Genomic DNA, 14,267 nt, shown 5'->3' on the forward strand with positions numbered 1-14,267 from the left:
CCCCCCCCGTTCACGTGTGCGCACCGCAACAACCGCATACGCATGTTTGTTAATCTTACGGTTATCGCTCAACTTTCAGAAAAATACCTTCACCCATTATTATTATTATTATTATTATTATTATTATTTTAATACAACACCATTCACCACGTCCGCGTAGTATTTCACGTTCCGGTAATTATTATTCCGTTTTGTCCTTTTCCCATTCGTCCCCCCCCCCTCCCCGACTCGTTTTCCGCGTGGGGTAGCACACTCCGTACGTCCCGCGCACTCCAACACGCACTTAATATTTTTATTGTCTGTTTCGATTACTGTTCTAGTACCGAGTCCGCCACTATCACGATGAGCGAGAATAAAACTGAAAATCAAATTTCTACGACGTCCTCCAACGGTCACGGAGGTGAGTAATAATTATAGTTTAAAATATATTTCGATTTAATAAAAAAAAAAAAAATTAAAAAAATTTCAAAACAAACCGTGTAGGTATATGCTCAATTTTTAAGTTTATAAATACTTGAATATGTACGAATAATGTAAGACGCAATAAATGGAATAAGCCGCTGAAACGTAATATTTATTTTGTACGCATTATTTAATTAAAAAACAATCTGCACGCGTTTGAAAATAGTTTTATTTAATTTGCTAATTATTGTTCTTGGAAACTTGGAAACGATATAAAGAAGTTAGTGTCGTGTTCCGACTTGCTGGCTACATATTTATCGGACAAAGATTTTAAAAAAGCGGCGGAGTAAGGCTATTTTTAAGCTGTTTGTTTATGTCGAGGTCTAAAGTTCTTTTATCGTTTATTAAATCCGTTGATTGCCGTTTTATCTAATCACACGTATATGTCAATAAAAACCCAGAACCCCATCATTGAATGGTATTTTTTTTTGTTGTGGTTCGTATCACTTGTTATTATATATATATTATTTTAATTATAGATATTGCTATATATCATGTATTATATTATGTTATGTAAGACGGCGGAAAAAATCCTTTGCACTAGCTAGTAAACTCTGTAGAACGCATTCAATTGGGATATTTTGTTATGTTGATTCATTATAAATGAAGGTGTTAACAATAAGCTAGTTATACCAAGGGACTAGGTTAATAATAATACAGGTGTTTCTTGACGGTCTCCATATGATAAGTGCAAGTGCATATTATTCTTGAAACCCGCTTTTGGTTTGTTCTAAGAATCTTGAATTTGGCATATATTTATAAAAATAATCCAATAGTCAAAGTGTGTTTACTAAATATTTCGTACGTGAATTTTATTCTTTCCTAAATTTGAACAAATTAGGTGCCATTAAGATAAAATATAATCAAGAATGTTCGCTTTAATGGGGTTTTTTAAAAAGATTTTGAGCACTCATTGTATATATAGTATGTATGTGTTAAGGTGTTAATCATTTATAATAATAATATTTATTTGATTAATCAAAAAATGTAGGTATTATACCTATCAGATTCGGATGCAAAACAAAAGTATAAAAGATTGTATCTCACTATCGTATATTTTATCATACTGGCGTAAATAGTTACGATGTTATTATGTGGTATTCGTAAGTATATAAATATAGTTTCTTCGATTCATGTATCATTAATTTACCAAAGTTTATAATAACTTTTTAAAATTTTTAGTGTATATTATTTATATTGTATTCTGTACAAGCATGTTATACACGATTTATGTTTTAGAAATCTAGGTTGACCGTGTCTACTAATATATATATACATCTAATATATATATAAAATAATCATCAATTTTTATACAATTCTGTTACATTTTTTTAAATTTATTAAATTCTTAGACTGTTTAAATTTTGAACTAATGTAATATGTTTTATATGAACTGAGTTAAGATATAACTTGATATTTATAAATAGTATTAAGCGGTAACTCAAAATTTTGATTCCATTGAAACTTATTTTTATTCTTAATTTATATAAGACGTAATAAAATTTTTTTAACCATTTTATTAGAGGTTTAAATTTTGTTTATTGTATTACAGTGTCTACAGATTTTAAAATATTACAATTTTTCAATAATTCCTAAAATCAGAAATAATTAAAAAAAATCATTAAAGTATTTATAAATATTACTTCGAGTCAGAAAAAATGTCATCTATAGTCGGTAGTTTTTGTGGTATACTCGAATATTAGCTATTGGCCATTTTGCAGATTAACAAAGTTATTAATTTTATTCTTTCATAAAAAATAAGTTGCACGTTAGGTGAAAATTTACTAATTATTTTTTATTTCATTTGTAGTACTAAAATATGGGCTGTAACATAATTTTTTGATTTATGCATTTGAATTGTTGTATTGTTACTTGAATAATTGTAATTGAGTAAACTTTTCAAATTTTATGCATTTAATATTATACTATAACATTTCTAAATTATTGTACTTGTTACAGAAAGCCTTTAAACTGTAATTTGACTAAAATACCTATTTCACATTTAGGTATTTTCTGAGTATTTTTTGTTAATTGACATAAAAATTCGTCTTGTACCTAACAATATTAATGATTATTGTTTTCAATAAGTGCAGTTTTTATTAAAAATTATTATGCTTTTGCATGATATTTTTGTACGTTGTTTTCTTTAAAAAATTTTAATTGTGTTAGATAACATTTTAGTTGCGGTGTACCTTAAAGTCAATTTGAGGTTGAGTTTTATATTAGGTAGATATCAAAAAAAAGAAAACGATAACGATCTAACGACAATATAGTGTATGGTTGTATACAACCATATACTATAGTAAGGTTAGGTTATAAGTTATTGCAAAGATATCGGAGATATACATGGCTTATATAAAATATACGAGTTTACTATATCTCCAGATACTTGATGAACAAGAAATATTGTTGTGTTGCAGCTGGCGTTTGTAAAATATTTTCTCCTTTCTAAGGGTTTACTTCAGTGACTATTAAGGGTAGAAAATCAGGACCGTGCAGGTAAACAGAACAACTAAATGCAGATGGTTTGTATTTGATATATATACACGAGGTCTTCGCGCCACGTTGCCAAAACTAAACGCACTGTAGTTTCTGAAATATAATATAATACCCTCGTGTATATTATTAACAAAAAAAAAAAAAAATCGACTGACGACCATTTTGATAATATTTTATTTTGATATTATAATATTATGTACAGTGATGTATATATGTTATTTATAAATATCAAGTGTTACGTTGTGTTCTTGGATATTATATTTATTCGCGATGTATTCAATAGTAAAATCTAATTTATATTGTATCATGATGTATGTATTATAACCTTACAGAAAAATAATTCATTTAATTAGTTTAATATAATTAAAGTACCGATGAGTCAGGAAATTGTCAATATCAAAGATTTTCTGCAGTACCTACCTAATACCTAATATTATTTACTGGTAATTGATTTTGTGTTGGTTAATTGCATTTAATTGACACATAAATAAACAATCAGTAAACTAATCTTTAAAGATTAATTAATAAAGAAGTCGTTAAGTGGATATTTACCAATTAGTATTATAGTAGCCCAAAATAATTTATTTCTTTTGTTAATGTTTATTGATACAGTGAAGACGTCTTTGTAAATAATAGATGTCTACGAAATAGACTATAATACTAATAAATATCTACACATCACTTTATATAATATCTTTTTATAATCAATTCATTGATATTTTTAGTTTAGAGATGTGAAAATTATTATTTATGAATTATACTTTTTATTAATCTAATATTAAGGGTCACAATATGTTTGGTTTTATTGTTATCATACTCGTCTGCTTATTATATATAATACTATTTTTATACTCTACGTATTTAAATTATTTGGAATCGCTTATATGTTATGTGCAAGTACTCACAAAATAATCTACCTACCCGCTTAGTTTTGTTATATTTGGTCACATTTTTACTGATCTAAATTTAAAATTATTCAAACGTCATTATTTAAACGAACTGTGTTTCATGTGCATTGTAAATGTATTAACATAATATTGGTTATCCTAAGATGATGTATAGTAAAACTGTGTATTTAATATAATAATTATTTTTGTTGGAGTATTAATACAATTATTATAATAACATTTTTATCTTGTGCAGATTAATATAATTGTAATATTCTGTCGTAAATATGGTCATAGTAAAATATATATTGTTATTAATTATTTAAATTTTCCAAATGTAAATCCTTTAATAAAATAAAATCCCATGGAGGTCATGACCTTGAAACTATAAGTTACAAAAAAAAACTATGATTTCATTTCCCGTTTCGAGTCATAACGTTTTATTTTTTATATTTACCATTTTATTATAGTTTAATGATGTAGCATTTGCACAAGTAAATTTGAGAAATTCCATTTCAAAAAACACGTGCATTATCCTACTTTATACATCGTCTATTCATTGTTCCAGAAACCGGATCCATTCATCGTCAATTCGATATCGAAATGACGCGACTTGTGATTCATCATATTTATCACACATTTTGATATACATATACAGAGTGATTTTTTCAACGTTAAACATTAATTTTTTCGGTTAATATTTTATTCAAAAATATTAATTTCATATTATTCAAAACATTTTTATAAAAATATTATATTACAACTTTTTTTATCATTAATACATTTTATCATTATACATTTTAGAATTTTTTTTTTAATGTTTGAAATTGTAATTTCATTTTAAGTGTAGAATATTTAATAAAAAGTTTTAACCTATAAGGATAAAAAAATCATAATTAATATCTTACGAAAATATGTTAAATACACAATGATTTGTGCATATTTATTTATTGAATATTAGCCTAACCAGTATAGTTGAGATAAAATTAGAGAAATGAGAAATATCCACCAAAAAATCTTTGCATTTCTTATTTCGTCCATCTGAATTGTTCGATAATCAATATTCGATTTATATACATAAACATTTTCAAAAAAAAATATTCAGTTTCAGAATATAAATATTTATTGCTAGTTAAAAAGAAAAAACTTCAAAAATTGTTATGATAAAAATTATTTGGAAAATATATAATTTTTCAATAATGTTGTGTGTTCATTTTCAATAAGGTACCTGAATCATCAATGAACATGAAGTGTTAAAAATAATCAATACTATTATTAAAAAGTCAATTGTTTTAATTTACGATTTGTTTTTCGTATATCACTTAATAGATTTCACCATAGACTTTTATTTACTCGTATAATATTATAACAAATTATCATTGACTATCTGGAGATATATGTATACTATTTTATAACTCACGTGACATTTTTTTTTCCATTATATACTATTGATTTTCTTTCTATATCTCTAAATAAAAAACAACATATGATATTGATTTAATGTATACAGATTAAAAACATGTAGTTTGAAATGATAAATTTACATCCGGTGTAGTTATTGTGTTATTAGTATTAATGTGATATGAACTACTACATTGTAATATAGTACATATATATTATTAATACAGTGTAAATTCTGATAATAAATAACACATGTTAAAAAATATACTATTAACTATATGCAAGTACTTAATCAATAGTATTACCTAATTATTGATTACGTATGTATTCTTAAATGATTTTTACTTATATAAATATAATACTTAAATGATATCAAAAACAATTAATATATTTTAACTAGACTATGGTGAAAACTATTCAAAATTTGATTATCGAAAAATAACATTAGATTTATTAATTATAAAAAATATTTAAGTTATTGTACAGTTTAAAAACCCAACAATTTGCCTTTTTTTTAATATAAACGGATGCAAGTCCTAAAATATAACATTAAAAATATTTTGAGTGGAAAATAACAAACATAATACAGTAAATAAGTTATTATTACTTAAAAATAGATTGTATATAATGAGAAGAACTTATAAATAGTATTATAGAATATAAATTAAAAAAAATAAGAATCTATTAAATATAATCAAAGTAATATATTACCTGCAACCATTAGAAGGTTAGGTGGGGATTTAAACATGTAACTTATATATGCAGATAATTAATAAAAAAGTTTAGAATCTCTAGTATTAAGGCTATTAAATTTAAAGTAGATAAAAGAAAGTATTTCATGACAATCAATTGAACTTAATAACAGTTTTTGAAGAAATTTAGTTCGTAAAAGTATGCGACGATCAAGAGCAAAGAAATATGAAAAAAATCTAAATAATTATTATAAGAGCCATGCAAGGATATCTATAATATATATATATATATATATTATCTATAATATAACATCCTGAATGTTATTAAGAATATAATTTTGGATGGTATATGTTATTAAAAATATAATTTTATGAGTAAATCGTTGTAGACAATTAAGCTAACAGTTTTAATTCAATTTCGCAATCAAAAATGTCTAAATGGGTGCTAATTCTTTAGGAAGTCTTAACCGATTTTTATGCAATATTATATAATATTGTTAACATTTTATTTAAGGTTCTATTAAAGTTGTATCTATACACTAATTGTAATGTTTTATCAAGCTAATAAATATTATATAATACTCTAACACGTTTTGGAAATATATCCAAAAAAGGTCAAGTTATAATGAGGGTTTAGATTTAGAAACTATGAGAATATATGAAATTATGAAAATACTATGAAAATATGTCAAATTATGAATTTTCGATGTACGCATATTCTATAAAACGGCATAGCTTACATCTTACATGTACCTATGACCTATATACTTATATAATATGTCTATAAAGCAACTATATATGTTGATCTTTAATGTTAATAGATTTAACCTTATCTCATAACAATTTATCTTAATATTTACTTATATTAATATAATTTAATTTTGTGAAGTTATCAAGAAATTATTGCTCTTATTCTTTGTTTTAGAATAAATAGTAGTATCGAAACTCTAATTACCTTTATAAAATATAGCAATAATTTGAACTACTTAATGATTGAACGTATTTAAAGTAGCAAGAATGTAATTTAATTATTATAATAATTTTATTTATTAGTATATTATATGTTTTAATCATAGCATAAAATTGATTTTCAAGCAATTTTTTTAAGTCTCGTGTTATAAAATAATTAAATACCACTATTAAAAAAGATATATTTTAATATTCCTAAATTCCATCTAAAATTTTTGACTTATTAGGTTCCTAATATAATAATATGTTAAATAAATTAACTTAAATATATTATTATAATAATTTGGAATAATAAAATATTTTTATTAATAATTTAGTTCATTCGAAAGATGAGGAAGGAAAAACTAAAGCTATCCTTCTAAAAGATTCCGCCGAAACAATTAAAATGCGCAGTAATAATGGTAATGATAGTCACTCATCAAGTGATGCAGAAAATCGAGAATTGCCGGAAGGTGTTCGTAGAGGTGTTTGTAAATGGTTTAACTCAAAAAAAGGTTTCGGATTTGTCACTCCAGACGATGGTGGTAAAGATGTTTTTGTTCATCAGGTAAAATAAAAAATTATATCATGTTAATTTTGCGTTGATTTAAATTATTATTTGGTTTTTTTTTTTTTTTTATAGAGAGTTATTAAAAAAGATGGATTTAGATCCCTTAGAGAAAATGAGCATGTAGAGTTTGCGTGTCATGAATCAGACAAAGGCCTAGAGGCTACACTGGTTACTGGACCGGGTGGTCAATATTGTAAAGGATCAAAAAAAGCATATCCTACAAAAAGACTGAGGTATAATTGTTTAATAACACTATAAAAAATAATGAAATTATGTATTTGCAATTGCTTATTTTTTTATCAGATGCTATAACTGTGGAGATTTCGCCAATCATATAGCTGCCAAATGTACAATGGGTCCCATGCCCAAACGCTGTCATAGTTGTAAGGCTCAAGACCATCTTATAGCTGATTGTCCTAAACTTTTCCTCAAAGAAACTAATAATAAGTCTCCCAAAAATCCACGAAAAAAATCTGAACGATCAAAATCTAGACCAAAATCCAAAACTGAAGAAGATATTGTAGGTGAACAGTCTACTGATTTACCCAAACAAAATGGAGATGACAATAATGAAAAACAAGAAAAAAATATTTGAATACAAAATCGACTGCTAAAACATAATTTATATTAATAATTAATTTAATTGCATGGAGATAAATTAATAATTTTTTAATCATTGGAGTTTTATAATATTCCTTAAAAAAAGACTTTATTTACCATTTTGTAAACTATATTTTTTTCTAATTTAAATTTTAATGTTGATGGAATTTCAACAAATTAAATTATTTTAATCATGTCAATTGTATTTACTGAAATTATTGCTTCTGGTGAACAATTTATCATCATTTTCATTGAGGCATCTCGATTTTGTGTGATTCTTTCTGTTCCTTACTTACAACTTCTAATCCATTATCCTTATGTTCATCACCAAAACAAATGAAGATCCCGCATAAAAAAATGCATATAGCACTTAGAATCATAACGCAAATCGCAGACAAAGGTAATTTATATGGTGTAATAATAAAAAAATTGGTTTTCCCTGAAAAAAAAATTAAAATTATTGATAATATATAATTTGTTTGTATGTAAATATATACATTATGTCTTATTTTAAAAGCAGAAATAATACATGATTCATAAAATAATTGTTGACTTAAGAAAAACAGGGTATTTCTATGGAATAATTTGACTTTTATAGAATATTATATTAAAATAATCAACAAAAGTTAATTATTTTACTCTTCCTACCTAAAATCTACATTTTATGGAATTATTATAAAATGAAATAAAGAACAATAATTTTTTTGCTTATTTTCATTTAGTTTGAAATATATTCATATTGTTTTCTAGTTATGCACAACCATATCGTAATTCGATATTTATATCAGACCAATTTTATAGATATCTATTCGACTAATTTATCGACAGTACTTCGATATCGATATAAATTCGTTATAATATCTAATTTTTATTATATAAAAACTTACAATTCCAAAAAAAATGTGTCAATTAATTTTGTACTTAGTAATTTATTGTTTTTAGTTTTTTAAATTATATCGACATGTAATTTTATGATATCGATATCATTTGTTTTTTCGAGATCATGATCATAGGCGCAACTAGGGTAAAAAATCTGGCGGGCTACAGCCCTCTTACCAAAACTTAAAATACCCTGTAGATTACTCCTACTCTTATATACCATGTTAATATATTTTAGATTCTGAGCCAAGTTGGATTTACTGCATTGTGTGTTTTTCTGTTTGTGACACTATTGTGAGTCAAGAGGGTGGTTTCAGGTCCGAACCCCCTCCATTCAAATTTCTACATACTCAACGGTTTAATAGTAAATAGTATAATAATAGTATATAGTGTATTTTTATTTCCTATTATCTTCAATATACAAAGTTTATAGATTATATAATGTACCTATAATGTATAAACTATATTATAGTATATTAAAATAATTTTTTGATATTGAGTTAAACATATCAAGTCGTATCGGCCACATAGTGTTCTTAGTCCATCGTGTGATTTATCCATGAAGACCAAATCGTCTGCATAAGCCAATAATGCCACGGAGGATCTTTGTAGTGACATCCCCTTCTGGGGTCCGATTTTAGTTTCCCTAATAACAGATTAAAGAGCACAGGTGACATAGAATCCCGCTGTCTTATGCCTGAATTCACAATTATTGGGTTGGTTTCCGCTTTCCTTACTCTTATTTTAATGAACTTTTCCTTAATATATGTTTCGATTAACTTTATTAATTTTTGTGGGAAGTTATACTTTCTAAGAATATTTATCAAGATTTTGCGATATATACTATCGTATACCTTCTTGAAGTCGATAAAGAACACGTACATTTCCTTGTCGAATTCTGAATTTCTAAATTATGAATTTATCTCAAATGCTTAGATTTTAATATGTAGTGTCCAAGAATCCATTTCATACAGCAATGTAAAAAAAAAATGTAGCAGTTCAACATTCTAGTTCTTAAACCTAATGATAGATCTATGTTTAAAAAAAAAATTTCTTAGTTTAAAGAATGTAGGTCTCGCAATTTCAATTTGATATCTCCCTTCATATCTTTTTCAGATCTCTCTTCCGTTAGCCCCATAATTGTTAATTTATGTTCCAAGATACTTGTATGAATAAACTTTTTGTATTATGACATTGTTGATAGATAATTTAATTTCAATATTAGGGAAGGACCGTTTTGTCTTTTGTTATTATCATGAATTTAGTTTTTTTAACCATTCATCTCAAGACTATATTTACTGATTATATATTTATATTTATTTATTGTCCATGTTTCTTTGGAGATTGTCTATGGTAAGTACCAGAATAAAGATCACCGTTATATCTCAATTTTTTAACAAATTTCCTATTTTTTTTTTATGTCAGTATGTTCGCGGAGGATGGCTTTTTCAAAAGTTGCTTCGCTGTATATATTGAATAATAAAGGAGTTAAAATACAACATTGTCTGACTCCGTGTTTGATTTTTATTTCGTCTGATTACCAATAGTCCACTTCAGCTTTAGCATTTTAATTTCAATAAATATTTGAAATTATTCTTATATTATAACTGTCAATATTCTTTTCCTTTTGTATCTTTATTAGCTTATCATATTTATGTTATCTATTGCTTTGGTAAAGTATATGAAACAAACAAATATATTCCTGTTGACATCTAAGCACCTTTGCATAATAGTATTTATTCCAAAAAGTACTTTTCTAGTCTCTATTCTTTGTTTGAAACCAAATTGTGTCACACTTATTTTATTTTCTAATTTAAAACTTATTCTTTAACGTATAATTTTTAAAAATAATTTCAAGGTATGACTCATTAAAGTTATAGCCTGAATATTCTTCGAGGTTATTTTTATTAGACAATAAAATAAATAAAATAAAATAAAATAAAATAAATAAAGGTTAACCATTCTTCTAGAATCTTTCCTGATTCGTAAATTGTATTGAATAAATTAACTACGAGTAACATATCTACAAAACATATAACATATCATCGTCAAACAATTGTAAGAGTTCGGAGGAGATTTCTTCAGGGCCTGCTGCTTTCCTAGGCTTAGCATTCTTCGATATACTCGATACTTCTTTTTTCATTATATCAAATCTTTTATCCATACTAATAAATACTAACTGGTCCTGGTATATTCTAAAAAAAAGTTCTTGTATATATTCCATCCATCTTCTAATCTTTCTTGTAGTATCTAATAATTTAGTATTATCATTTTTTCTTTGCATACCTACTAGTAGGATAAATAAAGCTTTATTTTTCCTTTATTTACTTTATTTTATTTTTAATACCAGTAATATATTTTATTTTTTTGTAAAGCTATTATGAATCCTGTCCAGCATTTCAATTTCTTGACATTTTTCAACATTGAATTTCTCCTTGGTTTTCCTTATTTTCTTCTAATTGCTACATTAACTTCTTTATATTTTTATTTACATATTTTTAAATTTACACCTTTGTTTCTTTATGTACTGCGACAACACTATATCGATTTATTAGTTCATTGTTAATCAAGTAATTTATTTTGTGTTCACCATTTTTTATTATAAAATTACCTGCTTCTTTTGAATATGTATCACATAATCCACAAATGTTGACTTTCATTCTCTCATTCGTTCAAAATCTTCTCCAACTTTACATCTTCAACTAAACTTCTCACGTTGCAAGTTAAAATTTTCAGAGCCGAGACGTAGATTCTTATCACCCTATTAACCATGTATGCCGATGCCTGAGTGCTATGATTATAGTTTTCTCTGTTATGAAAATGTATATTTGAATGATATAATATGATGGTTTTACGTTGCCTTTCGTATCGAAGTGATGACACTTAATTAAGTTTCGCTCTTATTAATTCATATCTAAGCCTTTTTAACATAAGTTTCCCCGTTAGAATGATACCAATATAACTACATACTTTGTATTATAGCTCGGGAACCTCAGGGTTTCTATGTCCGCAACACAATATGTTTCCCTAAGAGAATACACCTATTAAATTCTTTAATTAATTAAAATAATTTCATAAAAATAAACATAGAGGTTTTAAAGGAAGAGATATTCGATGGAAAAGAGAGAAACTCAGCAGTTGTGTATAAGCATGTTAGTAAATAGAAAATTACCGTATTCATTTTGAGTTAGCTATTTGCTCTTATTATTACACAATGGTGATAGATAAATCGACAACTTTTACTACAAAAAAGTTTAAATTGACAACTTTGATAAAAAAAAAATTATTTCAGTAAACATTTTATGATGATAAGTATTTTTGACATTTTATTTTATTTGTACTTTTATCATTGGAAAAAAAAAAAATTTTCCTAGGAAATTAAAATTAGTTTAAAATAGTTTTCTATAAAATGCTCAAAATTAAATTTAAAAATATTTAAAATAACTTATATACCAACTAAAAATCTAATTATATTTAAATAATAAAAATGTGAACATGGTTATTTATTTTATTATAACTAACAGTAATATTTAGATAAGGTGGTGTATGGAATTTGGTTAGCTCCTTTACTACTCTAAAATTATTTTTTAAAAAATCTATGGAATTATATTTAATTTAAAAAAGATTCCATATATAAGTACAGTGAGTTGTAGATGACTGAATGCTATTAAAATCAGATACAACAAAGAACTAAATTATAAATACACCTAAGCTATAATTTTTAATCTAGCCTATTTCTTGGTAGAATAAAAAGCAAATAATTTATGGTTTCTATAAATATATTTAACTTCTTTTTTTAACTACTCGTAATAAATGAGTATGCTTACATGTTTCAGTTGTTCCGTTGGTTTTTAACCAACTAGTCAAATTGGTTTGTTGAAATTCACATATTCCTGCATTTTCATTTCGCAAGTAAAATCTGTTGAAAATTTTAGATTTATGAAAAGTAATTTATTAAATAATAATTATAACTATAATATGAAGAGTATAAGAAAAAAATTTTTTAAAATAAATGCGAATTTTAAATATATACCTTAAGTGAATAAATAATATATTGGTTATTTTATGATTAGAATTAGTCGATAAATTCTCAGTTGAGTAATAAAATAAACATATAATATATAAATGCTTAATTACTTATGTATATTAAAAATTATTTTAATAAGCTAATTACTTAGTATTTTTAAATACTCTTCATAAAATATTAATTTCAAATTACGTGGCGCATTGGCATAAAGAGCTAGTTAAATTGCAAAACAATGCGACATCTTGACATTCTAGGTCATCCTTACAACTTGTGTTGAATTTGTCAATCATTGTGTTATTTAACTGGCCTGTTTAAAAAATTTAATTAAAAATGATATTCGTAATGCAAAATAAATTATATTTATAAAGAAGAAATATTTATTTAAGTCTTATAATTACCATTAAAAAGTTCTTTAAAAGTAATAATCACTCTGTTAAAAAAAATGTCGAACAAAATAGTAGTATTTTCATCCATGGTCAATACCTCGTAAAACAAACTTCAAACGTGCGTGCTGAGCGCTGAACACGAATTAAACCTAACTGTTATACTGTAGTATTATTCCGAGTAATAATTTTAATCAAACATTAATTTACATAATTAAAATAAGATCCAAGATATAAAAAAACAAGCATGCAACACCAAATAACATTAATTAATCATTAGTTATTAAACGACTCAGTTTTAACTAAGTAAGCAAGTAACTGTAGAGTAAAATAGTAGTATAAAAAAAGTGACGCGTATTATATTATGGATGTAGAGTAATTTGCGTAATCTAAAGAATTTAATAAAATCATAGAAGAAGTGGTCTCGAACGTACATATCTATTCTGAATATTTCAAATTGTCTGTTAATATTATACTAGCAACTGTAGATTACTTTTATGTTATGTTGGTACAAATACCTGTACAATTTATTTAAATTAAATTCAAATAGTGAAATTAGATATTTATGTAGGTTAATAATTTTTCACACTATACAATTCGAATAATAATTGTTATGGTTATTTTATAGCTCTCGCCTGTCACTTGTTTTATTATGAAACAGATTATTGTACTTATGTATAGATTTACATTTTACAACAAAACGATTGTACTTCATGAGTAAGTACTCGTATTTTAATTATATTTTAATCTTGATGATTCTCTTACGTTAGGTTAAATAAAAGGGTATTTTATTTAAAGTAAACAGAGTCCCTTTTTTTTAATTTTACTAAGTCAAGCACTGCACATAGCAAACAAAACCAGATTCTTGAATGACTGTTTCCGACTTCTCCTAACTTCCAAGCACATAAAACTCCCCAA

At 25.2% G+C, this 14,267-nt stretch overlaps 2 protein-coding genes across 5 annotated transcripts in view; one reads left to right on the forward strand and one right to left on the reverse strand.

Moving 5' to 3' along the window:
* Positions 1–8,101, forward strand: part of LOC112689361 (protein lin-28 homolog) — an 8,650-nt gene extending 549 nt beyond the window's left edge. Inside the window, exons 1-5 of one of the 3 annotated variants that reach the window (XM_025563047.1) lie at positions 7–174; positions 321–400; positions 7,228–7,457; positions 7,533–7,693; positions 7,764–8,101. In XM_025563047.1, the coding sequence (XP_025418832.1) occupies positions 343–400; positions 7,228–7,457; positions 7,533–7,693; positions 7,764–8,055 (741 nt within the window). In that variant the 5' untranslated portion in view covers positions 7–174; positions 321–342 and the 3' untranslated portion in view covers positions 8,056–8,101. Of the gene's footprint in view, positions 1–6; positions 175–320; positions 401–7,227; positions 7,458–7,532; positions 7,694–7,763 lie in introns of those variants that run through there. The other 2 variants (XM_025563048.1, XM_025563049.1) reach the window with 2 other exon arrangements.
* An 80-nt stretch (positions 8,102–8,181) lies between these two features.
* LOC112689426 lies at positions 8,182–13,682 on the reverse strand. Of its 2 annotated transcripts, none has more exons than XM_025563136.1 (4): positions 13,365–13,675; positions 13,159–13,273; positions 12,767–12,858; positions 8,182–8,499 (listed from the first exon to the last, which is right to left on the reverse strand). In XM_025563136.1, the coding sequence occupies exons 1-4, from the start codon at positions 13,438–13,440 to the stop codon at positions 8,309–8,311; spliced, it is 474 nt and encodes a 157-aa protein (XP_025418921.1). In that variant the 5' UTR covers positions 13,441–13,675; the 3' UTR covers positions 8,182–8,308. The 2 variants fall into 2 exon arrangements, with proteins under 2 accessions (XP_025418921.1, XP_025418922.1); XM_025563137.1 differs by lacking the exon at positions 8,182–8,499 and adding an exon at positions 9,410–11,966 and having other exon boundaries at positions 13,365–13,682.
* Positions 13,683–14,267: the final 585 nt, after the last annotated feature.

The sequence above is a fragment of the Sipha flava genome, unplaced genomic scaffold, assembly GCF_003268045.1.
Source record: "Sipha flava isolate LNK unplaced genomic scaffold, YSA_version1 43_pilon_pilon, whole genome shotgun sequence".
NCBI classification, from domain to species: Eukaryota; Metazoa; Arthropoda; class Insecta; order Hemiptera; family Aphididae; genus Sipha; species Sipha flava.

Coding starts and splice junctions, on each gene's coding strand:
- LOC112689426 (XM_025563136.1), bottom strand. CDS start 13,440: ATGGATGAAAATACTACTATTTTGTTCGACATTTTTTTTAACAGAGTG. Junction 13,274..13,364: donor TTTTAAAGAACTTTTTAATG/GTAATTATAAGA, acceptor TTTTTTAAACAG/GCCAGTTAAATAACACAATG. Junction 8,500..12,766: donor CAACGGAACAACTGAAACAT/GTAAGCATACTC, acceptor TTTTTTTTTCAG/GGAAAACCAATTTTTTTATT.